Source organism: Lonchura striata, chromosome 22 (genome assembly GCF_046129695.1).
Source record: "Lonchura striata isolate bLonStr1 chromosome 22, bLonStr1.mat, whole genome shotgun sequence".
NCBI lineage: Eukaryota > Metazoa > Chordata > Aves > Passeriformes > Estrildidae > Lonchura > Lonchura striata.
The window spans coordinates 8929917-8955754 of NC_134624.1; the positions used below are offsets into that span (position 1 = coordinate 8929917).

The 25838-nt window shown below is 53.9% G+C and overlaps 3 protein-coding genes across 8 annotated transcripts in view; 2 read left to right on the plus strand and 1 right to left on the minus strand.

Annotated features, from left to right (window-relative positions):
• Positions 1-117: 117 nt before the first annotated feature.
• CARD9 (caspase recruitment domain family member 9) lies at positions 118-5868 on the plus strand. The gene is made up of 12 exons (XM_077787948.1): positions 118-361; positions 705-842; positions 1187-1512; positions 1898-2077; positions 2245-2394; positions 2658-2783; positions 2884-3075; positions 3597-3638; positions 4191-4236; positions 4876-4946; positions 5445-5521; positions 5702-5868. Exons 1-12 carry the CDS (start codon positions 178-180, stop codon positions 5796-5798), a joined length of 1629 nt encoding a protein of 542 aa, XP_077644074.1. The 5' UTR covers positions 118-177; the 3' UTR covers positions 5799-5868.
• Positions 5869-6054: 186 nt separating this feature from the next.
• On the plus strand, positions 6055-7883 carry DNLZ (DNL-type zinc finger). The gene is made up of 3 exons (XM_021543770.3): positions 6055-6471; positions 6832-6971; positions 7551-7883. Exons 1-3 carry the CDS (start codon positions 6055-6057, stop codon positions 7714-7716), a joined length of 723 nt encoding a protein of 240 aa, XP_021399445.2. The 3' UTR covers positions 7717-7883.
• A 2961-nt stretch (positions 7884-10844) lies between these two features.
• Positions 10845-25838, minus strand: part of GPSM1 (G protein signaling modulator 1) — a 63822-nt gene continuing 48828 nt past the window's right edge. For 2 of the 6 annotated variants that reach the window (XM_077787915.1, XM_021543608.3), the window contains 3 exons: positions 15217-15376; positions 12879-13087; positions 10845-12784 (listed from right to left, as the gene is read on the minus strand). In XM_077787915.1, coding sequence (XP_077644041.1) covers positions 12596-12784; positions 12879-13087; positions 15217-15376 — 558 coding nt within the window. In that variant the 3' untranslated portion in view covers positions 10845-12595. Of the gene's footprint in view, positions 12785-12878; positions 13088-15216; positions 15377-19154; positions 19601-20062; positions 20146-20383; positions 20503-20527; positions 21014-25838 lie in introns of those variants that run through there. The other 4 variants (XM_021543609.3, XM_077787917.1, XM_077787916.1 and 1 more) reach the window with 4 other exon arrangements.

A 25838-nucleotide genomic window follows, 5' to 3' on the forward strand; every position in this document is an offset into this window, starting at 1 on the left:
GAGTGAACTGCTCGTAAAACAGCTAATTAGGACACTTCTGCATTCTCAGTCTTGACGTGCTTGGTTTCACCACCACTGCCACACTGCTCCGAGAGGCTCAGGGGCTGCTTGGTTGGTTTTTTGGTGTTTTTTTTCCACACAGGACAACGCTCCTCACTGATTCCCCTCACTGCTGACATGCTGGAAGAGGATAATGATGAGATCTGTTGGAATAACCTGGAGAACTTCCGTGTGAAGCTGATCTCAGTGATTGACCCTTCCCGGATCACCCCTTACCTGCGCCAGTGCAAAGTGCTCAGCCCTGATGATGAGGAGCAGGTTCTCAATGACCCCAGCCTGGTCATGCGCAAGCGGAAGGCAGGTGGGAGCACTTCAAATCCTTTTGTGGAGTTTCCAGGCCATTGGTGTGGGATTGTCTGGGGACTTAGACACTGGAAGGACTGCCCAGGGTGGTGCTGGTGTCACCCTCCCTGGAGGTGTTGAAACCAAGCCTGGCTGTGGCGCTTGGTGCCACGGTCTTGTTGACAAGGTGGTTCAGTCATAGGATGGACTTGGTGATCCCAGAGGTCTTTTCCAACTTAATTTATTCTGTGAGTGGATCCCAGGGACTTTTGTATGTAGAGGAAGTGAAGCTAATTTTTTAATGTTACAAACAGATAAAGAGAGAAATAACTGAGTAGAATATCCTGTTGCCATGATTTCAGGTGTTCTCTTGGACATTCTTCAGCGAACAGGACACAAGGGCTTTGAGGCATTTATGGAGAGTCTTGAGCTTTATTATCCCCAGCTGTATAAGAAAATAACTGGCAAAGAGCCCAGCAGGGTTTTCTCCATGATTATAGGTAATGTTTGTGTTCTCAACAACAGCTCTTCCTTTGGTGCTGCTGAGTGGAGTCAGGAGCATTCCCTGCCTTGCTCCATGTGTGCTTTGGAAGGATTGTGGGCAGAGCAGCCCTGGTATCACAGGTTGGACTGGGGAGGGAGGAAGCAGAAGGATGAATTCTTCCTTCTGCCTGTTGTGTCAGTGACTCTGTGGTGCAGGAAGGCACAGAGCAGAGGCACAGCGGGGATAATTTGATCACACATCAGCAGGTTTGGCTGCAGTGATATGGAGGGATAAGCTGAGCTGTGTGTGTGCCTGGCAGCAGCCAGGATGGCAGAGAGTGACCCCCTGCCCCACAAACAGACACGGCTGGTGAGTCTGGCCTGAGCCAGGTGTTGATGAACGAGATCATGAAGCTGCAGAGCGCGGTGCAGGAGGAGCGGCGCAAGGCGCAGGAGCTCACGGTGTGGCTGCACTCCAAGGAGGACACGCTCAGGGAGATGTGGGTCAGGGACAGCCTCCTCCGCAAGCACCAGGAGCGGGCCCAGAGGATGAAGGAGGAGAGGGACAGCCTGAGCAAGGAGCTGCGCAAGTGCAAGGACGAGAACTACAGCCTGGCCCTGAGCTACGCCAAGCAGAGCGAGGAGAAGAGCGCGGCCCTCATGAAGAACAGGGACCTGCTGCTGGAGGTCAGTTTCTCCAGCTTTCCCCTTCTTACCTGACCCTGGAAGGCTGGGCTAGCACCTCGTCTTTGCCAAGGATGCTCTAGTCCAGCATAAACCACTGAACATCTTTAGGGTGTGTTGTTGTGGTCCCTAGCTCAGCCCTGTGGGCCCAAATTTTACCAGTTGTGCTGTGAATGATGACCAACCAGTCTTTACCACACTCAAGGCTGCTCTCACGAAGGCAGCACGGGAACCTGTAAGCACACAGGCAGGACTCTGCCCCCAGGGCACAAAACTTCCTGAGGAAAACAGCCGGGGAGAAACTTGCCCTGTATTTGGGGAATAGAGAACTGGTTTTGCAGGCCAGAGCTTTCTCCTTTCGCCTGCTGAGCTCTGAACCTTCTCGTAGATTGATCAGCTGAAGCACAGCCTCATGAAGGCTGAGGATGACTGCAAGCTGGAGAGGAAGCACACGATGAAGCTGAAACACGCCATAGAGCAGCGCCCCAGCCATGAGGTGGTGTGGGAGATCCAGCAGGAGAAGGAGCTGCTCTTGGCCAAGAACCAGGAGCTGGAAAACACTCTCCAGGTTGGTGGGGAGGTTGAGTATGGGCTCAAGGGATTATTTGTAGCAGCCAGGGCAACAATGCTGCAGTGAAGATTGTGGGGATCAGCTGTTGCCCAAGAGCCCTGAGGGGAGAGAACCGATATGAATTTAGATGGTGGCCCTGTCTCACTTCTTCCTTTGTCCTGCAGGTTGCCAGGGAGCAGAACTTGGAGAAGAGCCTCTCCAAGGAAACTCTGGAGAATGACTGCAGCCAGACCGTGGAAGAACGCCGGGAGCTGGTAAACACCATTTACAGCCTGCGCAAGGAGCTGCGCCGAGCCAAGGTGCTCCAGGACAAAGTAGGTGCTGCTGTTCAAGGCCCTGCTGAGGCTCACAGATCAGAAAGGCAGGTGGGGCACCTGCCTGTGGAGCAGAGCAGCTGCTCAGGAGAAATCCCTGCTGCTCCTGCTGTAGTATCTGTATTTCAGCACTCCCTGTGTGGCAGCTGACAGCTCAGACACCCCATGGAGCTCTGGCCAGAGCAATCTGTCCCCTCCCTGAGTGGGGACAGTCTGGCTCAGGCTCTGCCCACAAGCAGGTGCTTTTGACATTGTCTCAGCAGTTTGCAGAGGAAAAAGAGATGCTGGAGCTACAGTGCACATCTCTGAGGAAGGACTCCCAGATGTACAAAAAACGGATTGAAGCTGTCCTGCAGCAGATGGAGGAAGTGGCTTTGGAGAGAGACCAGGTGATAAAATATTCCTCACTGCTTCTCACTGCTTTTTGGGCAGACAGTGGCAGCCTGTCTGTGCTGTTGTGTGAATGCCCTGTGTTGTCCCTCTGCACAGGCTCTCCAGACCCGAGAGCAGTTCCACATGCAGTACTGCAAGAACCTTCTGGAGAGAGACGCCTACCGCAAGCAGATCCGGGAGCTGGGGGAGAGATGTGACGAGATGCAGCTGCAGCTCTTCCAGAAGGAGAGCCAGCTCCTGGCCACTGAGGCCAAGCTGAAAAGGCTGCAGCTGGAGCTGCCCACACTGGTATAACTCTCCTTCCCTTGATGGATTGGGAAGCTGAGGATGGGGTCACACTGTGGCTGTTCCCAGGCCTCTGCACCTGAGCAGCTCCAGCTCAGCAGGCAGTGAACACCTGACTCAGCTGCTTTCAAAATTAATTAAAACGATTGCCATGCAAATGCTGAGTTTAGAAAATGAAAGATGTGGTGGTCTCTGTGACCTCACCCTGGTTTCGGGCATAGAAAAGCTGGACAGATGGAAGCTCAGGCCACCTGTGTTTGTGTTTGGAGCATTTCCAAAGGTGGTGAGGGGTTCCTCAACCAAAGAATGCTTCTATTTAGAGACGGTGTGATCCATTTGGATGAAATGGATGAAAGTTTTCTGGAACTAAATCAGACATATTTTAATTAATATGGCATCATGTGTACTTTCTTGAGTGGCCAGACATGAGTGTGGGAGTTCTGTGTTTTCTTGAGCTCTAAGACTCCTGTGTGTTCCCTTCCTTGCTTATGAGGAATGATTAATCTATACTGGTTTTGTTTCAGACCTCTGACCTGGATGACTCCTCTTCTAGAGATTCCCAGGAAGTGAGTAGGGTTCCTTGTTTACCTTTCACTTTTTTTCTGGGATGGTTTCATGTCCCTCACCTGTGCTCAGCTCCCCAAGTATCAGCAGTTTTCAATGGCTCAGGCTCATTTCAGTCAAAAAGTCCAGAGGCAGCAAGACAGTGAGAGAATCTCCCTGTGTCTTGAGGTTCTAAGTGTAGGAACACAGTTATAGCATTAGTTAGCAAAATTTGTTGAGTCTAAGCAAACCAAGGAAATTTAATTATTTTTCAATTCCTTTTAATTGTCTCTCTTATGTGAGAACAGGCAAAAGTAAGTCTTACTCTGGAGCCATCTGTAGTAAAGAGTTTCACTTAGTTCAAAACTTCAGTGAGGGAGTGATTATCACATTGTCTGGAGGCCAAAAGTGTAAATGAGGCCAAAGGAAGCTGGATCTACTCATGGAGGAAAAATCCATGAGCAAATCTCTAACTCCTGGCTCCATCTGCTGCTGGCAGCAACAGGGAGAGGTTGGTTCTAGCATGTCCTGGGTTTTATATTCCTGATGTTCTTGCTCTGTTTTCTGTCCCACAGCTTGTTCTTCATGTTCACCTGGATGAAGATACACAGGCAGCTAAAAGTAAGGGGAAAACACTGAGTAGAGCTCTGGAGAGGGATGGTTCACTCTGTTTTGCTCTCCTGGAAGATCTAAATCTGAATTTTTCATTCATTGTGATGGGAGATTTTTCACTAAAACTAAACAGCACTGATCCAAAAAGGCTATTATTATTATTATACCTTGTTCAGTTCAAAAATATATATTGTAACACCTGGTCACTACAGAAGGAGTTTCACCAAAATAGGGTCTGGTATGAAGTGCCATGATATTCACAGCTTGGGGAGCAGGGACAAATGATGGGTAAAATAATGATTAGCACGTTTCTCACAGTGGTCTTTGACACAAATATTATTTTAATGCAATGAGCAGAGGAGCTGCTTGGCAAAGGTTTGTTTATTGGAAGTGGAAAGCTCTGTCTCTTTCTGAGTGTGGTGGGGAACTCCACCATCCTGGGCAAGATTCAGGGCTCCGTTAAAATGAGAAGTGACTTGTGATTGATGACATGATGGAGTTCTGAGTGCTTTGGGCTTGGTTTCAGTTCTGCTGTGGACTCTGTGCACTTACATCACAGCTCTTCTGCTGGAAGAACTGCTGGAGGGAGAAGTTACTTCACAATGGAAACTCTGACTAAAGCTGTGATTTTTTTTTTTAACCTTTCAGAAGATTGCCTGGAAGTACAAAACCAGGAACTCAGCCCTCGAGAGAGCCATCTGCCCCCAAAATCACCAAATGTAAGAGAATCTTTGTGGCCTCTTCTTTACTATGACTGGGGTTTGTGATTAATATTCTCATTAATGATGGTTTTACCAGCTTGGGGAAGCACATCAGCAGCTCCTGCTTTTCCAAACTGAGCACTTAGTGCAGAATCCACCCTCCAAAAAGGGTGAGCTCTGAACAGCAAAACATTTAAAGTTGACATCTCTCCATCTGTGTATAAAAACTTCTTCTAATTACTTTCTGCCTTTCCTCTCTGGGTGGGGATGTTTTCTAGTGTGAGTACTGCAGAATTACTGTTGGTGCAGAAAACAGACTCCCAGAATTACAGATGTTGAGGGAATAAATGTAGTAAAACTGTGAAACAGCAGCATTACCATCTTGAACACACAGTAAAGAACCTGCTGGTACTTGACTCTGCAGATGCGGGGAGCAAGCTGGTGTTAAACAGTGATCTGATCAAGAATGAATTAATATGTTTTTAGGGTGTTTTGTTTTTTTTTTTCCATTTCAAGGAGTGTGCCTTGGCCAACGAGGAACTGGCAGAAAAAGAGAGGAGGAGGATGAAGGACTGCTTTGAGCGTTACCGAAGGTCTGGGCTGCAGTAAGCAGGGCGAACCTGGAAATATCCATTTTTTCCTTTCCTGTCCCCAAGCTTGATTCACCAAGGGCATAAAATGAACCACAGCGGGGACTGATAAATACTAAGAGTACGAAACGCTTGTTTGCAGAAAACACCTTCTGAAAGTTGTGTGCCGGGTGTTTTTTGCAGAAAAAGAGCGATGAGAAGGGCGCCCAAAGGCCGGCACCACGAGGCAGACTGGGAGAACACCTCTGGCAGCGACAACACCGACACCGAGGGCTCCTGAGAGAGGGACAGCACCGAGGTCCCCCGAAAGGGACAGCAAAGGCTCCTCGGGAGCCGCTCTCTGAGGGGAACACCAGCTTCTGTGGGGCGCCTGTGCCTCACAGCACGCTGTTCACATTCTAAAACCATGCAAACACCCATGTATGAAAAGCGCTGCAGCGACGCTCTTCTGTGTCTCTGACGCCCCCCTCGGTCAATAAACAGGTTTAAACACCTGCGTGTGACACAGGGCTGAACTAATGGTTAATTACGGGTTAATGAAGGGCTCTGCCCCACTCCTCCATGGCCGCCGCCCGTACCCAACATGGCCGCCGGCGCCTCAGGGCGCGGCGCGCGCGCATGCGCGGTGCCATGCTGAGGGCGCCGCCGCCCGCACCCAACATGGCCGCCGGCGCCTCAGGGCGCGGCGCGCGCGCATGCGCGGTGCCATGCTGAGGGCGCTGCTGAGGGCGCCGCCGCCATGGCGGCCCCGCCGCCCCCCGCCCGGCCTGAGGGGCACGGCCCGCACCGCCCCGGCACCTCCCTGCGGGGCTGTTCGCCCGGCCCGCACCGCCCCGGCACCTCCCTGCCCTGCCCGCACCGCCCCGGGACTGCGCTGGTGCCCGGCCCGCCCGCTCTGCACCGCCCCGGGGCCGCCGGCGGCCACGCACTATCGCCTGGTGTACACCTGCAAGGTGAGCGTGGACGGGAGGCTCCTGGTTGTAGCTTTAAACTTGCAAAGGTTAATTCAGAGTGGAAAAGCCCTCTGGAGGTTTCAAGTCCAAGCGCCGTGTTGGGGAAGGATGTTCTTCGGGGTTTTGTGGGTATCTCCGAGGGTGGAGGTGGCACAGCATCTATGAGCCTCCTCCTTAGGCAGCCACGGAAAGCTGTAAAACCTCAGCTTTTGTGAACTCACGACATCCTAACATGATGGAGCTGACTTGGGATAGTTAGAGGTGAAGGAGGGAAGACGCTTTTAATGTCAAAGGTATTTTTGTCTTAAAAGTCCCAGGAGTTACAGTTACCCTGCTCATAGAATCCACTTTGTTCTCCAGGTGTGCCAGACGCGTTCAGCCAAATCCATCTCTAAGGCCGCCTACCACCGAGGGGTGGTGATCGTGACATGTCCCGGCTGCGGGAACCACCACATCATCGCCGACAACCTGGGCTGGTTCTCCGACCTGCAGGGAAAGAGGTGAGTAGTGTGCCAGCAGCATCCTCCTCACGCCCTGCTCCCACCGCAGCTTCCTGAGCTGATCCCTTCTTTCAGAGATGTCTCTTTCTTTTTTTCAAATGTGGCTCATACTAAAAGTTTCATCCAGTTCATTAAAACACACAGACTCTGTTTTCGGTCATTATAATTTGACTGTTGCTGTCTAGGAGCCATATAAATTGGTGTGAAGCTGCAGCAGAAGCTGTGGGATACACAGGGATCCTTAGTGGTGCCAGCAGGTGATTTACTGTTCCCCTCAGGCTTTATCGCTTCACTGCTGGGTTTCCTTGGATGTTTCAAGTGTGTAGATTGATCTGCTGTGGAATTACAGTGATTTCTAACTTCTCGAGATACCTGTAAAAGCTTCTGTTTAGCTGTAATTGCTGAATCATTGATCCTAGTGGATGAAAGTATTCCCAAAAGGTTTGGGTGGTTTTACGTGGTTAATTTTGGGTGGTTTTCCTGGTGCTGTGGATCCCTGCATGGTGTCAGTGCTGAGTGCACTGAGCCTGGGTGTGCCTTTGCTGTGGTGTCAGTGCTGGTTCTCAATTCGCTGTCCAGGAACATCGAGGAGATCCTGGCAGCCAGAGGGGAGAAGGTGACACGTGTGGCTGGTGAGGAAGCCCTGGAGCTGCTGCTGGAGAGCTCGGCAGAGCCCCAAGGCCAGCTGGCAGAGGGGGACGACGGGGAAGCCCCCAAAGATCCTGGCAGCAAGGGACACGCCTGACACGAGGGACTGTGGCCTGTGGGACAGATGTGACACGTGAGATTGTGGCCTGTTGGACAGACCTGCCACCTGGGATTTGGGACATTCTGCTTGGGCAAGAGACTCTTCACCTTCATTCCCTGATTTCAACTGTCTGTATCTAAAATAAACTCGGGTGTTGGGTTTTCTCTAGTGTGTGTCTTTGCCTTTGATCAAGCTGATGTCTTTAGAGATGGTGTTGCTATTTTTCCTGGTACTTGTTTTGCTGACTTTCAGGCAATTTTCAGTGCCCCAGCAATGTTCCATGCCTGGCTTTGTTCCCTGCTGAGAAGGCAGACAGAAATTCTCAGTCTATGTGTGTTTGACCTAGTGAGCTGCAGCTGGAGGTTTTAGGGATGCTCAAGTGTGACAAATCAGGAGAGGGGACAATTGATACCACCTGAAGAGATGGGTCCCAGAATTCTAAAGCCAAAATGACCCTCCAGAATGGTTTTACAACTCCTTGTTAGTGAGGGGGAGTGTGGGTGTGAAGGCAAAATTACTAGTGGTGGAACATGGTGGAGAGAACTAGAGGACCTAGAAAGTTGTCTTGGCAGATATTGAGGGGCTTATTAGTGCTACTGCAGTATGTTAAGATTAGTTAGAAATGTAAAAAGAAATAAATGACAGATGTGGGAGTTTGTCAGCATGCAGCTCTGGGGTAGTGGTGGATCAGGCACGGAGATGATCATGTTGTGCTTTGTTAGGGCCTGTTCCCTCTGCACAGTGGAATACCTGCTTTCTTAGGGTTTTGAGCTTGCAATCAATTCAGTTTGGACAAGCATTCTGGAGGATTCCAGTGCAATCTGCATGTCAGAGGAGGATATTCGGGATCTTGTGAATATCTCTTAAGGGTAGAGGTTCCACAACCTCTATGAATCCCCCTCATTGAGCCACAGAAAGCAGTAAAACATCTCTCAGCCTTTGTTACCTTGGGCTTAGCAAACCCATTTCTCTCAATCAAGCATCTCCAGCTGCTTGTGGTGCTTCATCAGCCACGGATTCAGTGAAGGCGCTGCAGGCATTAATGAGTTTCCTTCCTCTGGAGTGTTCATAACAGTTTTATTTGTGTTGCATTGTAAGTGTTGGGTCAGAGCACCAGGAAAGTTGTCGTGTTCCTGTGGGTGTATCAGTGCAGAGTGATGAAACAGGGGCAGGAACTTCATCAGCCAGCTCGTGTGTGCTCAGACCCTGGTGAGATGCAGCTCCCCTGGAACAGCTGCTGGAGTGACCCAGGGTTGACAAACAGGATCTTGCATCTCAGAACTGCTGTTTTCTCCCCCCGAGCTGGGCTGCTGGCACCTATTAGCGCTGCTGGAAAAGTGTTTGTTTTATTACCTTTAATCTGAAAATCAGCATTCTGCTTCCATGGTGCTGGTGCCTTTGATGGGGTGGAACAGAGCAGCTGTTGCAGGATCTGTGTTGCCTTGGAAACAACTCATTTACAATCTGGCTTTTTTATAATGTTTTTCTTACCTTTCTTACCTGTTACTAGGTCCCAACTACAGGAAGGTGGTGCAAATTTTTGCTGTGTTATAGTGCAAAATGTAGCAAAACCTGTGTTGGCTGTTCCTAGATTTTAGTGTTCCCAGACTTTAGTTTTCCTTGTCCCAGTGCCCTCTGTCACCAGGTGCTCTTTGGGGGCAGGACAGAGACAGGTCCCGGTGCCCTGGGGCTGCCTCTGCAGCTCTGAGCAGGGTGGGTGGCAGTTCTTGCTGCTGCTCTGAACATTCAGTTCAACATCGGGGGAGGGAATTTGCACATAATACAAAAAGATTTGCTGCTAAGAGATTGCAGCTAAAAGAGATAATTTTTTTTTCCCTTTTGAAGCTGTTTTTTCTTAAAAATGTTGTGTCATGGGGCGGTGGGTTTGCTCTGGAAAGGGGACACGGGTAAGCGCACAGACTTGCTGTAGCCAAGGGCAGGGAGTGAGGAGAAGCAGCCTTTCTCCAGGCCTGACATCAGCCCTGTCCTGCGAGTGCTTCTGGGTGCTTGTGTACAGCTGGGTAGGAGAGGGCAGGATCTGGTGTTTCTGCTGGATATTTAGGGTTCTGCGTGAAGAGGACCTGCCCTGCACACTGGGGACAGCGCTGCTGCCAGTAACTCACTGCACAGCAGCAGCAGCAGCTCACGGGCCGGCAATCCCGCGGCTCTCCAGCGGATGTCAGCAGCAGAGAGCTCATCCCGCCGTGGGAACGAGCCTGGCAGCCTGGGAGAGAGGATTCAGCACAGCAGCACCGCTGCAGCCTGCTCTGGACACTCAGTGCCCTCTGCTCACAGGAGCTCAGAAGGAGCCTGTGCTGCTCAGGATGGAGAGACAGGAGGTGAGACACCATCACTCTCTCCCAGGGATCACTGCTCCTGGGAATCTGAGCCTCTGCACACCTGAGGGCACGGTTCTGGGCCCAGGTCACACACAGGTGTCAGAACACCTGATGAGAACAAGCTGGTGGCTCTTTATTACTTTGATCAGGGCTGGCAGTGGCCAGCACAAATGAGCCCAGCTGTGATTTGGCTTTAGCCTCACAGGGCTCAGGATCCAAACTGCTGCTCCCAGGCTGCCTTCCAGCCCAGTCCAACAGCCTGCTCATGCCTGCTGTGCTGGAATGAGCTGCTGCTGCTGCTTTGTGTCTGCTCCAAGCGCCAGTGCCAGGGCTGTGCCCAGCACTCCCTGCCCCTGTCCCCTGGCTCTGGGGAACAACCCAGCTTTGGGCCAGGCGCCGGGGTGGCACCAAGACCAGGCAGAGCCTGAAAGGAACAGCTCAGCCTCTCCTCAGCCTTTTCCAGTGGCCTTTTCTCAGCCATGCAGAGCTGTTCTCTCTGCCCTGTCGTCCTGGAAACTTCTGGGCAGGGAAGTCTCAGGGCTTTGTGCTTTCCCTCCACAGCCACATCCATGCTGGCAGGCAGGCAGAGCTGGGATGGTGGTGGCTACCACGAGACCCGTGTGCTCACAGAGTACAGAGATGTGGAGCTTGGTGCACAACACTTTCCTTAGCACAGGCAATGGTGTCTGTTACCAGAGCCCCCCTCCATTCACCCCCATCCCTATTCCAAAGGGCCAGGATTAGCCCTGCTGTCAGCCAGGAAATAATGGAAATGAGTATTTGCACTGAAGCTTAGACACAAATATTTATTAAGCACAATTCCCCCCACCCCTTCCCCTTGAGCTGTATTCATTTCTAATATATTAATCCATTTGGCAGATTATTTTTTAGAAAAAAAACCAAGTACCTGTGGGTTGGAAATTCCCCATTAAAATGACATTAGCAAATGCACATGTAAAAAATAAATAAGCTCATACATTCAAGTATATGGCAAATAATACCTTAATAATACCTCTGAAAGCTTAATGGTCAGGTTCCAGTTCACCACCTGCCTAAGAGCTGCACAGGCCTGAGCCTGCAGGTGGTCAAGTCATCATCATGAATGTTTTTCTCTTCTACAAATGTCAGCTTGGCTGGTAGGTAGGGGATGGGCAGCTCCTCCTCTCCAGAGCTCTGCCCAACCCCAGGAGGGAGGCCCAGGCTCGGCCAAGCAGCAGGTGAGTGCTCCCAGGTAGCAGGTAAACTGCAGCCACCGCTCCACATGGTCAGTGCAGGCAGGGTAAATGCCCATGAGCAGCATCATTGGTGGAATAATAACTCCCTGCTGGCTGGGGATGTTTCCATCAAACGCATTTGGAATCCAAAGTGCTGATTTATTCTCTGCAGGAGCGGCGCTGCTTCGGCACAGCTCGGCACTGGAGTTGCTGAAGTCCAGCATAGCCTCTGGTCAAGCAATGGAAAAATACTGCACCTCCTCAAGTCAGGTCCCTGCTCCCCTCCAGCTTTTCCAGCTGGCCCAAAAGGGGAAGGAATGACAGTAAATGTGAGTTCCCTGCCAGCCCGCCAGGCTGGGGCTCTCCTGAGGCTCCAGGGGCTGGAGACAGGGGGACACAACCAGAGAGCCTCACTGGGAGCAGCTCAGTGCTGCCCTGGGGAGAAACAGGAGGAGGGAAGGGCCACTGGCCCAAGCTGCTCTTGGACACAGAAGGAAGGAGGGATGAGCCATGGGCAGAAAGCTTTGCTGGCTGTTGAAGCAGGGCCCTGTCACACACAGGTTCTGTCTTGGACACCTCACATCGGCTCAGTGGCACCAGGAGCTGTCCCTGTTTGCAGTGGGCTGAAAACTCGGGCAGAGACCTCTTTCCTCCTTCCCCCTGCCATGGGGCTGCAGAGGACTCCAGAGGTAACAAATCCCACTAAAGCTTAGGGTCAGTGAGGCTTTTCCCCTGCTCAGGAGGTCCTGCAGGGCTGCAGCTGCAAGCAGAGAATGTCCAGGGCTCTCCTTAGAGTCCTCAGCAAACCTAAAATACACTCAGGTGTGTGGGACCACGATGCAGCTGGGATGGATAAAGTTTAAATGAGTTGGGCTCTTTTTCTCCTGCAGAAGGAATAAAGCTGAACAAGATATTCCAGAGAAGAATCCAGAACCATTGGTGTAAGGGAAAACAGGAGGACTACAAAATGGAAAAGGTGTTCTTCCCTTTCCCTGCTTAAATAAAAGTGTTGTGGAAATAAAAGAAATCAAGGATGGAGTTAGCTACCCCCTGTGGGCGCTCCTCCAAGTTCCTGGGGTTTTAGGTGATCAGTAAGGGGCTGCTAAAGTCTTCCAGGTGCTGTGCCCAGAGTTACAGTGGCCGAGTGTCCTAAAAAACACCCCTTATTTAAAAACTGTCCTCCATCCACTGGGCTCTCCCATAGGAACATGATGGAGGTGCAAGACTGGGAGCACAGGAGCACTCGGGTTTGAAACCACCTACTCTGTTCTTCCTTTTTAAAAAACAAAGCTGAATCAACCCCCCCAGACCAAAGCCCAGTTCTTAGCTGGAACCAGGCCTCTGCTGCTCCTCCTCGGCCTCCTCCTGGGCTGAGGCCAAATCCACACGCTGCTCGTCCATGCGTTTGGCCTGGACACGCTGGATGAGGCTGAAAAAGTCTTCATCAGGCATGGTGGGGCCACGGGGGATGGAGTCTGGGGGGGCACAGCGCTGGTCATCGATCCTGGAGGACTGCAGGGGAGAGAGGGGCGTTAGCACCAGCACAGGGCAGGGAGGAAGGGGCTGGAGCTGAGGTGTCAGAGCTCCCCCAGCCCTGTGCCCCTACCTGACACTTCATGAGCATGTTGAAGAACTCGTCCCCGGGCTCCTGGGCATCTCCCTCCACGCGCAGGTGGCCCAGGTTGTTGTGGGTTATCCGCAGGCCGGGCAGGTTGCCCACGTTGGCACGTTGGTCATCCAGGCGCCTGCTCTGGGAGCTGGCGATGAGGTCGAAGAACTCCTCTGTCTGTGGAGATGCCATCAGGGTGGACTGTGCTGGGGGAGAGGAGCACAGGGCAGGGTCACCGCTCTGCCTGCCTGAGCTGCAGAGCCCAAATCCCTCCCCAAACTCCTCCCCAACCCACACAAACCCAGCAGGCAGCAGCAGGGGAATCGGGTACCTTGCTAAAGCAGAACCTCACACACACACCTTGCACAGCTGGGTCCCCTGCGGGGCTCCCTGCCTGTGCTTGGCCAGCTCCTGGAGGCCACCAAAGGTGCCACCTCAGCCCAGGAGATCCAGTGTCCCCGGGCTGAACCACTGCCTGTGTGTGATCCCTGCTGTTCCAGCACTGCTGCTTCCACTCCAGCTTCCAGCTGGACCACGAGGCACAGGCAGAGCTGGGCAATCGCAGGTGAGCACAGAGTTCCTGGTGGCCCCTGTGGCTGTGACAGGAACCCACAGTCCCAAAAGCTGGGAACAACTGCAAATAGGCCATCAGCAAAGCCCTGGTCTGGCTGAGCCCCTCACCTGACAGCACCTTCCCAGGCCCCCCAGAAATTCGGGCTGTTTGCTCAAGGAGAGGCACTGCCAAGGCGAGTCCAGCTCTCATGGGCTGCAGGATCTGCATCAGCACAGAAAACACTCCTGGGCTCTGCTGCTTCTCATCCCACAGAGCAGAGCCTGGGCTGTGCTGGTGCTCCCAGTCCAGAACCAGTACCTGTCTCCTATCCACCACTGCCCCTTTGGAAACCCCTCTGGGCAGTGCTCCCTGGAAAGAGCCTGTTGGCTGCTGCAGCTGCTGGGGAGGGAGAGGCTCCCAAACACACACTGCACTCAGGGACCAGCAAAGGAAAACTGAGAAATCCAGCCCAAGTGGTGTTACTTTCCCTGAGCACAAAGCACTGGAGCAGAGCCTGCTCTGAGCCTCCCGACACAAGTCCTTAGAGCCCCAGCTCATGGAGCTGCAGAAACACAAGAAAATCTCAGTGCTGACGCAGGGATGAGTTTCCTCCCCTTCAGCTCACAAAGAATCCTCAAAAATAACACGTCCGAAAGGCTCGGAGCCCAAATGAGCTTCACAGAATGTGGGGCTGCTCGTGCATTCTTTATAAAGCTCTGCATTTTCAGCTCCATCTCCTAAATTACACAGCTATTACAGCCAAATGCACTTGTGTGTCAGAAATGCATCTCTTGACAAAGCAATGCTCATTTCCACCTTATTTTTAGACAATAAATACCCTCTCACCTCACAGTCAACCTGCCTGCCTACCACAGCCTTGACCTTCTCTGCTGCAGCCCCTGCCCTGGCACACACTCCTTGTGCTGCGGCTCTGGGAGCGCTGTCAGGGGGCTCCTCTCCAGTTTGCACTTCACGTTCATTTGGAAACTGATGATGAACAAATCCATCAGCTTAAATAACTGGTTTGAACCCTTTGTGCTGGTGATTAAGCATGTGAGGGTGATCCGTGCATTTTAGAGCTTCTCCCCAGCTTTGGTTAAACAAAGGCCCTGAACACTGAAAAAGCCACAAAACCCAAGTGCAAACACAGCCCTGCCTTTCCTGCCCGATTTGTCAGGCGCCTTCCTCAATTTATCCCTGTCCTTCCTAGGGCTGAGCTGTGCTTCCCACTGTTTATCCATCCTCCTGGCTCCTCTGTCCTCACACAGCTCCTATCACCACCGCATCCAAGAGCAGTACAAAATCCAGAAGTTTTTCCTCCATGGCAACGCTATTACAAAAACTGACAATATTTTAACTTGGCTGAGAAAGCCTGACCCGGCCCCTGCACGTCCCAGACCCCAGCTTCTCACAAAGCTCCCTCAGCAATGACCACCATCCTCTTCCTCCTGGGTGTACTGGAAGTGGCACAAGTCCTTGTGCCAACCTCCTTGTTCAGAATCCAAGACCTAAAGACCCACACTAAAAAAATGCAAGCGTATTCTGCATTTCTCTCGCTAATTTACTCCCCAAACCTTAGCTCACATTCTCCAGCCTTTCCCTCAGCAACCATTTACATAAGAAGGAAAAAACATTAAATAATGGCCGAGATTGCCAAGGAACTGCTAAAGTTCAGAGAGCTGAGACTCGGGGAAAACATCACGGGATGCACAGCAAACCACAACGGCTGGGCAGGGCACGGGAGCAGCGTCACTCCCGCAGGAACGGGACTTGGGTGCTCACATATCCGCTCTGCCAGGGCGGGCACCCGCGTGGCAGCCGCCTCCGCAGCCTCCCCCGGGCACTCCTCCAGCGGGCAGCGCTGATCATCCATCCGGTTGCTCTGGAACTTGCTCAACAGGTCAAAGAAGCATTCCTCGTCCGAAGGGGTCCGGTTGATTTTCTGGGAAGAGAGAGGAGAGTCGGAGTCAGAGCAGCCCTGATGAGTCCCCGAGTCCGAAGGTTCTGTCTGGCACAGCCTCAGGAACAGCCGTGCCCTCTCCTGCTCTGTGCAGGGGCTGGCGTGCCAAGCCCCACAGTCTGGAGCCTGCTGGGGTCTCTGCTCCTTGGTCCCTCTGATCCCAGAGGCTCCGGGCACTGCCACAGCCCAAACCTGGCCTGGATGAGCCTCGTCACAGCCACAGGAACCTGGAGGCTGAATGGGAAAGAAGGGAAAGGAGACAGCATTCACCCTGGCACTGCTCCCAGGGCAGCGTCTGGGCTGGACAGGGCTGGGCTCAGAGCAGAGTGAGGGCAACCGTGCAGCCACCCTGGCTGAAGTGCTGCCCTGTGCCCAGCCAGGGCTCAGCCCAAGCTCAGCCTTTGCTTTTTCCACCAGCTAAATCCAACCTTTCCAGGCCACTGCCCCTCACACCCCAACGCTTCCCCTCGGTGCCTGTCCCAGCACAGCACTTGCAGCAGTTACCCAGCTGAAAATGCCACAAAATTACAGATTTTCAGGACAACAGTTCTTGCACAAGAGCCCCAAATGAGCACCTTGCACTAGACAGGGATATATTTAAGTTGTGCTGCAGGAGGCTCGTGTTGGAGGCAGCCTCTCCAAGCCACTTCCAGCAGGGAGAGAGGCTGTGTGTCCTGATCTGGAGCAGACAGAGCAGCAGGAACCACAGATCCTTCCAAGGAGTCACTTGGAATGGGAAATAAAATTAGCCACTGATAAGAGGGGCATCTGCCAGGCTTGGGGATATTCCCTACACACCAAGCTGGTCCCACCAGTTACTGGGAGAAAAGCCACAACAGAAAGCAACCAAAACCTCTTAGAACTGCGTCTGTCTGAGCTATTTTCAAGCCAGATGCCAATCAGAGAATGGGCACGGGGTCCCTCCTGAGGGGCTCCACATTCCACCAGAGAGATGGAGAGGGCACAGCCAGTGGAGCAAGGGATTCCCTGGGCTGCTGGTGAAGCCGAGTCCCTCTCACAGCTCTGCTGGTGGCCACTCTGACCAGCTTGGGAGCCCTCCCAATCCCACCATACACGGTGCCACTCCCACCAGAGCTCTTCCCCATGGATGGGGCAGGCAAAGCCCTTCACGGGAGCTCTGCAGTGGGGAGAGACTTGTGCTGACAGGGTTAAAGCCACAAGTTGGATTGGGTAGATGAAGGAAAACAATTTTCCTGTATGCTAAGCGAAGCAGATGAGATGCACTCAGCTTCTATTTAGGGCAGCGTCAAAATTAGCAGCAGGCCAGAGAGGAACATTGGCAATGTGGGAGCTGATCAGGGAGGGGAAAAACCCCTCTCACCTCCTGCCTGCCACGTGCTGATCCACTGATGGAGCCACAGCTCCAGGGGACCCTCTGAACCACCAACAGTTGCACCTCAGAAATCAAAGCTGGCTTGGGCTTGAACTGAGGGTGAACTCCATCACTCACAGCTCTGCTATGTTGGGTTGTGTGACCCAAATTTCAGGGTAGAGGAGGAAACGGGCTCATTCACACCGAGCCTCCCTCCCGCTGTTCCACGACTGCATGGAGTAAACCAGAGCGGTCCTGGAGTCAGGGGGAAATTCCAGCTTGCAGGAGCAGCCTGGCAGTGCATGCCAGAGCTCCCCTCCACAGAGACCAGATCCCCCCAGCACATCCTGCAGAGACCCTGCAGTCTGGGGAGTCAGGATCCTGTTCCCAATGCACCTGGCAGGGAAAAGGATGCTCTGGATCAGCAGGAAGAGCAGCCAGAGCATGGAGATGTGGGGCTGGGCTGGTTGTGTGCCTGGTACCTCCCAGTGGTACCCCAGGGGCAGGAGGTCAGTGCCCATGGGCCCTGTTAGTGCTGACAGGGCTGTGCCAACCCATGGGCAGCCCCAGGGCAGCACCTGCGGGCACCAGGCTCCCTCCAGCCAAACCCTGCCCCAGGCCTGAAGCTCTCTAATTAAAATGCCCAAATATGACAAGGCAGGGAGTGCTGGGCTCCTTCCCTGCCAGGCTGCTCCCAGCCCCGAGGCAGGAGCTGCGAGGGCAGATGGAGGTGTGATCACACCCTGGGGCTCACCATCTGCTCCCGAGCTGTGCTGCCCGGGGCTTGGCACAGCCAGGGTCAGGAGGCTTCCCGGGAGCCAGGGCATCCCTCGTGGGGCTGAGCAACAGCCCTGCCACAGCACAGCCACACAGCCACATCCCCAAATGGCTCCCAGGCACCAGCTCCGGTGTCCCGAGACCACTTCTCACCTCATGGCCTCATCCCTCATCCTCTGCCTCCAGCGCTGCAGCTGCCCAAATTCTGCCAACTGTCACCTTCCTGTGGCAGCCAGACGCTGTCACAAGGAGTAAAACCAACCCCATCTGCACGGGGCAGAGGGACCCGGGGGCTGCTGGCACTGCAGAGATCCCTCCAGGGCAGATTTGGCTGCAAACACACTTGTCCTTGGCACAGGCACAGGGACACTCCCACCTCTGCCCACACAGGGACAAGGACAAGTGTGGAGCCTCTGCTCCTGCTCCCTGACCTCGGGCAGGACAGGGATGGCACCATCCCAAGCAGATGTAGGTCCCACCCGGGGGGGTCAGAGCTTTGTATGCATTTTCTGAGGGTGGCAGGGAGCACGACTCCCTCTCCTCACACAGGCCACTGGAAAGCATCCAGGCTTTTGCACACATTCCCTTGCTGGAGGAACAGGCTGTTTAACCTGCCTGGGTGGATTCAGAATGTGTAAAAGCACAGCCGAGGTGTTGGAAAGCAGCAGAAAGCAGCTGCCGAGTGTCACAAGTGCCTGCTCTGCCACTGTCCCCTCTCCCTGCAGGCTGGGACCACCAGCTCCTCAGGAGCCCCAAGCCACGCTCATCACACCCCGTGGAAAAGCACAAATCCACCCATTTTCCTCTCTGATAAACTCTCACACCACATAACACTTATCAGAGTTTTGGGAGAAGGTCCTGGGCTGCCCAGCTCTGCCCCAGAGGTGCAGGAGATGGAGCAGCATCTCCTCTGGAAATCCCTCAGTCTGGCCACTCCACATGTGCAGGTGAAGCCAAGGCTGGAGCGATCCCAAAACACAGCCAGAACTGACTCCTGTGCCTCACACCCCTTGGCCATTTTCACTGGGATTCTGGAAAGCCGTTAAACCAAGGCAGAAAGCCTCACTGCAAGAACCAAACCACCTCCCAGCCCCCAGCACCTGAAGCCTCAGCCCACAAACGCCCTGCAGGGCTTCCACCTCGGGAGGTGCTGCCCAGAGGGACTCTGCAGAGAACCTTCCTCAGACAAATTCCCACTGCCGAGCCCCAGCCTGGGATCAGCACCCTGTCCCAATCTCTCTGTGACACCCAAGCGACCCAGACCCCCAGGCAGCCCCAGCTGTGCCCCCGCTACACCAACATCTGCTGCCAGAGATCCCTCAACCCAACGCTCTGGTGATGGCTTCTCCCGCAGCTTCCTGCAGCTCGGGATGCAGCTCTCCCCACAGCCCCGTTCAGCCCCACCAAAGCCTGTCAGATCCGCTCTGGGACAGCTCCCCAGAGGTCCCCAAGGACCACAGCAGGTATTTCTGTGCTGGCCAAGTCATGGCACATCCCTCAGCGATTCCCAAACATGGGCGGAATGTCCCCTTCGGAGGGAACTTTATCCACCAAACCAAACAACAGACTCCCAAGAGCCACCCAAAGGGCCAAACCTTGCTCCTCTGTCAGACCAGCTTCTCCCACAGCTGCTGTCCCCAGGGCACTGACCTGCCTTTGGTTCCCCTCCTCTCCTCCAGGCTCAGCTTCTTGCAGACCTGACCCAATGCAGGATGGAGCAGTCAGGCTCAAGGGTCACTGGAGCCTTGTCCAGATCTCCCAGGGGACAGCTGGTTGGGATTGCAGGCAGGACCCAGGGGTGGATGGACCCTGGTGGGTCTGCTACAGCAGATCCAGCTCAGGAGCTGCTGCCTGCAGGAGTCTGGTGAGTGCCCAGGTCAGGGACGAGCGAGGATCCAGCAGCTGCCACTGTCACCCTCTCAGAGCGCGCTGCCTCGGCTTTTAAATGTGCCCACCACAACTCCACCTCATTTCAGGAAGGACACAACCTGGAGATGAGGTGACCTGACCACATCCCACAGTAAGAGAGCTGGGACAGGACCCAGCAATCAGTCCCCAGGACCAAGCTCTCCCCTGTGGACAGTCCTTGGAAAGCTGTGCCCTTGCCCAAGCAGGTGCTCACCTGCCCCAGGCCTGGCAGTTATCCATGCCCACACATCTGTGCCGACTGCCCTGCCCTATCTGCCTCTCCCCTGTGAACCACACATGTCACCACTCCTTACCTCTGCTCTTTTCAAGGCAGCCGACCTCAAAATCTCCAGGCAGGAGCAGGGTTGGTGCTGCTGGTACCCACCAGTGCCAGAGCACCTCATCCAGGGCTGTCTGTCAGTCCCCTGCACCCGGCTTTTCTTTATCCTGCACCACCTCACCCCGGAGAACTCACCGTGGGGGCTGCACCCCTGGCACTGCCACAGCCTCAAACCCCAAAAACGTCAGGCACTGAACTTCCCAACCTCACCTGGAGAAGGGCTCTGAGGGGGAGGTTTGCAGAGAGGCAAGGGGGGCTGGAGGAGAGGAGTGGAAGGAAATCCCTGCCTGAAATCCACAGCCTGCTTTACCAGGAGGTGAAGCGCCCGAAGAATCGTTGCTGTGCTCCGGAGTGGGGCTGTCCCTGTCCCCAGCCAGCAGCTCCTCGGCTGGAATCCCCGCTCCTCTCAGCTCCGGAGGCAGCAGAGCTGTAAAACTCGCTTCTCTCGGCTCAGGGCAGAGTTCCCTTCCCGTGCCCACCCCTGGGCGCTGCTGACAGACACCCCGCGTCCCCCGGAGCACAGCCAGCCTCAGGGACCTCAGGGACCACCGCCACCCTCCGCCGTGACCCACGGCACACCCGGAGCCCCGCCGCAGCGATATCAACCACAAAAAGTTCCCAGCGGAGCTACCTGAAAACTTCAAACCCCGGAGCACCCGCGGCGCATCCCGGCCTGGGCGAACCCTCCGTGGCTCCGTATCCGCCTCCCCCTCCCGATGCTCCGGTCCAGAGGAAGGAGAAGGACTCGCCAAGAAGCCGCGGGTCCCGCACTGACCTCGGCTCCGGCTCTCACATGTCCGCGGGCAGCGGCGCTGGATGCTCGGGCTGCCCGGGGCTCTCCGCCCCGCCGAGGTTCGTGCCCGCCGATGCGGAGAGCGGCTCCGGTGACCCGCCGGGTGCCAGCCGAGGTTTAAAGCGCCAGCCTCCTCCCGGAGCCGCTCCGTGCCCCGGCACGATGGGGAGGGCTCCGGAGAACGCTCCTGCCTCCCTCACCTCGCTGCCACGATCCTCCCGTTATTAGATGATGCTCTTAAACACACAGTGCAGCTACGTGAATATTTAGCTTCCCTTCCACCTCCTCACCTCCCACCCGCCACGCTCACTTTTCCTTAAAAATAGATTTTGGGATCGATTCTCCCAAACTACATCTGCAAACACGCTCGGCTCCGCAGGGCACGGGCAGCACGGCAGCAGCACACGCTCGGTGCACACACAGACACACTCTGGTCGCTTGGATTTAAAGCACCAAAATACTGAAGGACCATTTTTAGCTCCTGATAGTCCTCCTGCTCCTCGTATTATTAGATATGTGTGGATTTTTTGTCTTGCTGCAAGAGCCTAGGCTGCTCAGCCATAAGCATCTCTTGATTTAAATCTAACACTGCTCGACAGAGGGAAATTTCTAATTGCAACAGGGTTTTAAACAGAGAGAAAGATGGAAATGCCACGCAGCAGCCAAAGAGCTGTTCTTACCTCACGTTTGTGAAATGGGAATTACTGACAGAGAAATGGGGCACTGGGAAAGAAAATCACTTTTCTTAAGGGACAAAATGGGGACAGAGCCCCACTGGCACTCTTGGCTCTCTGCCCACACTTGTCCTTCATTCTCATTTTTCACTGTAAAAGTAGGAAATTGCTTTAACCTGAACAAAAAATGCAGCTTTGGGGAACTGCCCATGCTGTTCCACAACAGTAAATTCATTTCCAGGGGTCACACAGTCATTTCCAGAGAAAGATGGAAACTGTGTGGGACCAGAGATCAGGACTCGTGGCTTGGTCCCTGGCCCAGACTGAAGAGGAAGAGAAGGGCTGAGGGAGGGCAGGGCACAGCCACAGCTCCTGTGAGCTCAGTGCTGGTGCTGCAGCCCCGTTCCCACTGGGGCTGAGACCAGGGGATCCATGGACAGAGAGGGGCAGCAGGGAATGAACCAGGACCAGGACCCTGCCCCTGATCTGAAGAGCTGAGCCACCCCTGGAGAGCTCTGAAAGGGGAAATCTGCAGCTGGTATAGGGAGAAAGGCAGAAAAGGGGTATAACAGAGGGGGAGAGCCCACACACAGGAGGTCGGCGCTTGGAGCAACATGAGGAAATGACATTTTCCCTCTGAGTTGAGGATGCAGCAAAGAATAACGAGCGAGACATCTGTGATCTGCAGAGACACCACCTACAGCGTCAGGCTGGAGCTCAGGGAGCTGAGAGTCCCCTGGGCACACGTGTGCCCTGCCCTGTGCTGTGCCCAGCCCCTGGCACAGCCCATCCACACCCTGCCCAAGCCCAGGACGTGCACACGCTTCCCTTGGAGCATGAAATTATCACCCTCACTTGGACAGTTTTCAAAGATTTTTTTTTCCCCTTTAAACAACTCGCCCACTCATCCCTATAAGCGCCGGTGCTAAAAGCTGGTTCTGTTGTTAAGATTTCAAATAACTCGGGTTTTATTGTTCCAAACAAAATCAAAATAACTCACCCACGCTCCCTCCTTCCGAAATGCATGAAGTGCTGACCTGTTGGGACCGTGCCCTGCTGCCACACAGGGCTCAGGCACGGGGCTGTGGCTCACAGCAGGTGACAATATCATTTGTGATTGCATTTGGAAGGAGCCCCGGGGCTGTCTGGCTCAAGAGTTACTGACACTGCTGCTGCCTGCAGTGCTGATCTGTCTGGAAGCCACTGCCACCGTGACCACATGGGCCACTTTGTGCCACGGGCACATTAACACGCTTTTGCCTCAGCTACACAACCACCTGTCCTGAAAGGTCAGTCCAGCCCTCACTGCTGGGGTCAGGGGGAAATTACTCCTGGTTTCTCTTCTGCATATCCAAACAATCATCTGCAGTTAATGCAGCAACTTTTCCACATGGATTTAGACAGCATTTACCATGCCAGGCTGGGTTTCCCTGGCACTATTTACACAAACACACCAGCCTGGATTTAGCACCTGGAGCTTGTTTCACTAACCAAGGACACCAGGTAGAAGCATTCTCACTCCTGCTCAGTCTCTGGAGAAGATGAGTGGCTACAGAGGTCAGAATGGCCCATCAAAAACCCGGGGGATCCCTTAAACACCAAAACTGGGAGTGCACCTGAACTACTGCTTGGAACAACTCAGGCTGGAGGTGGATGACAGCAGGCAGTAAATTTTTGGGGTGTGTAGCTCTCACCAGAGCTGTGGTACCTGGCTGTGCACACCAGCACACACCCAAAGCAGTAAAACTCAGGGTTTTGGCTACACCTCACTGCAGTGATTGACTCTGCATTTGGACAGGGGTGGAACCAGGACCGTGCTCAGCCGTGGAGTCTCAGCTGAGCAGCACTAATTTGCTAAACTGAAATAACTCCGTTGCTTGAAAGGGTCTAACCCATATTCCTGGTTAATTAGCACAAGGTTGATATCTAGAGCACTTTCTCCATCCACCTCCCCACTCCAAGCCCCACGGAGCAGGGCAGGTGATGGAGACAATCCAATGCTCCAGCTGCAGAGGTGCCCTGCTCTCCCCATCCCTTGCACTCCCTGCACCTCACATTGGAACCTCCCGACAGTTTGCTTTGAAAACGCTCTGCAAAAAAAGCCTGCTCATCTCTGGATTGCCAAAATTGTGCTGCTTCCTTGAATCAGACTTTTATTGAGACACCTGCTTGCTCAGAGCACAGCGAGGTTTCAAGAAGGAGCTGAGCAGATGCAGCACCTTCCTCAGGGGTGGTGGGGATGGGGGAAGCTGGTTGTGGAGCTGTGCACACCCATCCACATCAGCACCCATAACACATCAGCCTGCACATAAACACCCCCTGCTCAGCACACGCCCAGATCTTAATTATTATTTACTCACAGCCCAGAAATGCCTGAAGGCCGCGTTCGAGATCAAGGCCTTGTTGTGCAAGGCACCCCACAAAACACGAAATCCTGGCCCTGCTGGGGCAGGGAGGGCTCCTGGGGCTGGTTCCTGTGGGTTTGCCACTGCAGCCATGCTCTGTCTGACCTGCTCAGGAGAGTTGAAACAGGCAAGACAAAAATCACACGCAAAGAAAGGAGCAGCTTCTCCTATCAGCCAAAAGCATCTCCTGCTCTGGGACCTGCAAAGGGCAGGATGAAACTACACCCTCCTTGGGGTTTGCTCCATGTGACAGAGCCCAGAGAACACTGGGATTCAAGTGGCTTTAGACACAGGCAAAAACATCCTCCTGGGACTTTCCTGCAGGTCCCAGGGGAGAGGCACCTCCTGCAGCCAGGCAGTGCCTGGCTCTGCCCTCCCAGACAGGGCTGCATCCACTGCTCTGCTCTGCAACGAGCACTGCAGGGAGCTGGAACTTCCCCTGTGGCACGAACAGCACGATCCAGGATGGAAAAGTTGGATCCATGGGATGGTTTGGGGCCCTGCTCTAATTGCACATCTCCCTAGGGGAGCCTCTCCAGCCATCCCTGCACTCAGAGCACCTCGCTGGGCTCAGCCCTGCCAGGGCTTCTGGGGCCACACAGGGATGGGGAAGGAGCCAGAGGCTCTGAAAAACCATTATTTGGGCTCTTTTAGATTAATTGGTGTTAACTGCCTAGGGAGGCTTAAAAATAGCACAGCTAATGTGGATGCTGAAGGTGAGATGTGAGCAGAGGCCACATTAACCTGACACAGGCTGTGCCCAGCCTGCAGCCAGTGCCCAAACCAGGGACAGCTTCTGTCCAGCTGTCCAGGGACAGCTTCTGTCCAGCTGGGAATTGCTGCCTGCACCTCTCATTCTGCCCCCCTCAGCTGCCTTCACACCCATCTGGGGACAGGGGAACCTTCCTGCTGCCACGGCAGGTTTTATCAGGAGAGCTCCAGGAACCAGCCCTTAAACCCTCCTGGATTCATGGGTTCCTTCTCCTGCAGCAGCCATGGAGGACCCTCAGCCAGCTCCCAGGGAGCCTCAGCTTCCTGCACCCTAAGCAGAGATGCAAGGACAGCTCAGAGACACCCCAAAGCCTCTGCTCGCCCCAAGGCCACCCTAAATCCAGAGCAGAGGACTGCATTGATGGGACGGTGTCTATCCAAAAGCAGTGACTTAAGGAACAGCCTGAGGAGGTCACAGAACCCTCCTCTCCCTGCCCACAGACTCCAGGGATGGAGCTGCCTGGTGCCAGTGAAGGCAGCAGGGTGGCCTCTGGGCAGGATGCCCCAGTGGGGGTGATCTGGCCTCCCCAAAATGGGGCAATAACAGACAAAAGCCAAATCTGCCCCAAGGCTCTGCTGTGCTTGTGTCCTCTGGGTGAGCCTCCAGCTCTGCTCAGCAGCTGAAAACAGCCCCAATCAAAGATAAGGTTCACACAGAGCTGCTCTGGTTATACAGCTCTGTCCTTCAGTGAAACCCTGAAAACATCACAGCAGCAGCACTTCCTGGTTTTCAATATAATTTACAGAAAGAGAAACACAACTTATTGGTACAAAAAAGGTTCTTTAGGTAGCCCCAGCAGGCACAGCCAGACCATGATCCCTTCCCAGCACAGGGACCTGCTGGATCCATCCATGCCAGACCCCACAGCCACAGCTGGGAGCTCAGGGATGGTTGTGCAAGAAAATCAAACACAGCCCCGAGTCACCAGAGGCCCCCTTGTCATCTGGTGTCACCCCAGCTCCAGGGATTTAAGCCCAGTTAGGCTGATTTACATCCAAAGAGAACCTGGGCTATGATATTTTTTAAGCTCTTCTGCCATGTGAAGTTTAATAAATGCCAGAGGCCAGAACTGTGAAGGTACAAAGTGCCCCAGGCACAGCAGAGACCCAAGAAAGGAATGAAAAGTTCCAGATTTTGAGAGAAATCAAACATTTGGAGGCTTATCGCTCTGGGTTTGGCTTCAATTCATCCTTTTTTTTTTCTGTGCTGTTCTCTTTAAAGTGACAGTTTCTAGGAAATGGTGAGTGTAACATCTCTTTTACTGTCTCATCCCACTTGATGGCTGACAGTTTGCCGGGAGAAAAGGTTGTGCAAGGAGGAAAGCAGACCTCAATTACGGTTTCAAAGTGCCAATAACTGCAAACTCACTTACAGTGAGTCAACGGGAGAAGGATGGATTTGGGGAGCCTGGTTTGTCACCTCCAGCCTGGCTCCTTGACCTT

What these genes read in the sequence shown, in the direction of transcription:
- CARD9 (XM_077787948.1), top strand. Translation starts at nt 178, where the DNA reads ATGCTGGAAGAGGATAATGATGAGATCTGTTGGAATAACCTGGAGAAC. An exon ending in AGCTGGAGCTGCCCACACTG is followed by an intron (nt 3,076 to 3,596) that starts GTATAACTCTCC and finishes GTTTTGTTTCAG; the next exon opens with ACCTCTGACCTGGATGACTC. An exon ending in CTTCTAGAGATTCCCAGGAA is followed by an intron (nt 3,639 to 4,190) that starts GTGAGTAGGGTT and finishes TCTGTCCCACAG; the next exon opens with CTTGTTCTTCATGTTCACCT.
- DNLZ (XM_021543770.3), top strand. Translation starts at nt 6,055, where the DNA reads ATGAAGGGCTCTGCCCCACTCCTCCATGGCCGCCGCCCGTACCCAACA. An exon ending in GCCTGGTGTACACCTGCAAG is followed by an intron (nt 6,472 to 6,831) that starts GTGAGCGTGGAC and finishes TTTGTTCTCCAG; the next exon opens with GTGTGCCAGACGCGTTCAGC. An exon ending in TCCGACCTGCAGGGAAAGAG is followed by an intron (nt 6,972 to 7,550) that starts GTGAGTAGTGTG and finishes TTCGCTGTCCAG; the next exon opens with GAACATCGAGGAGATCCTGG.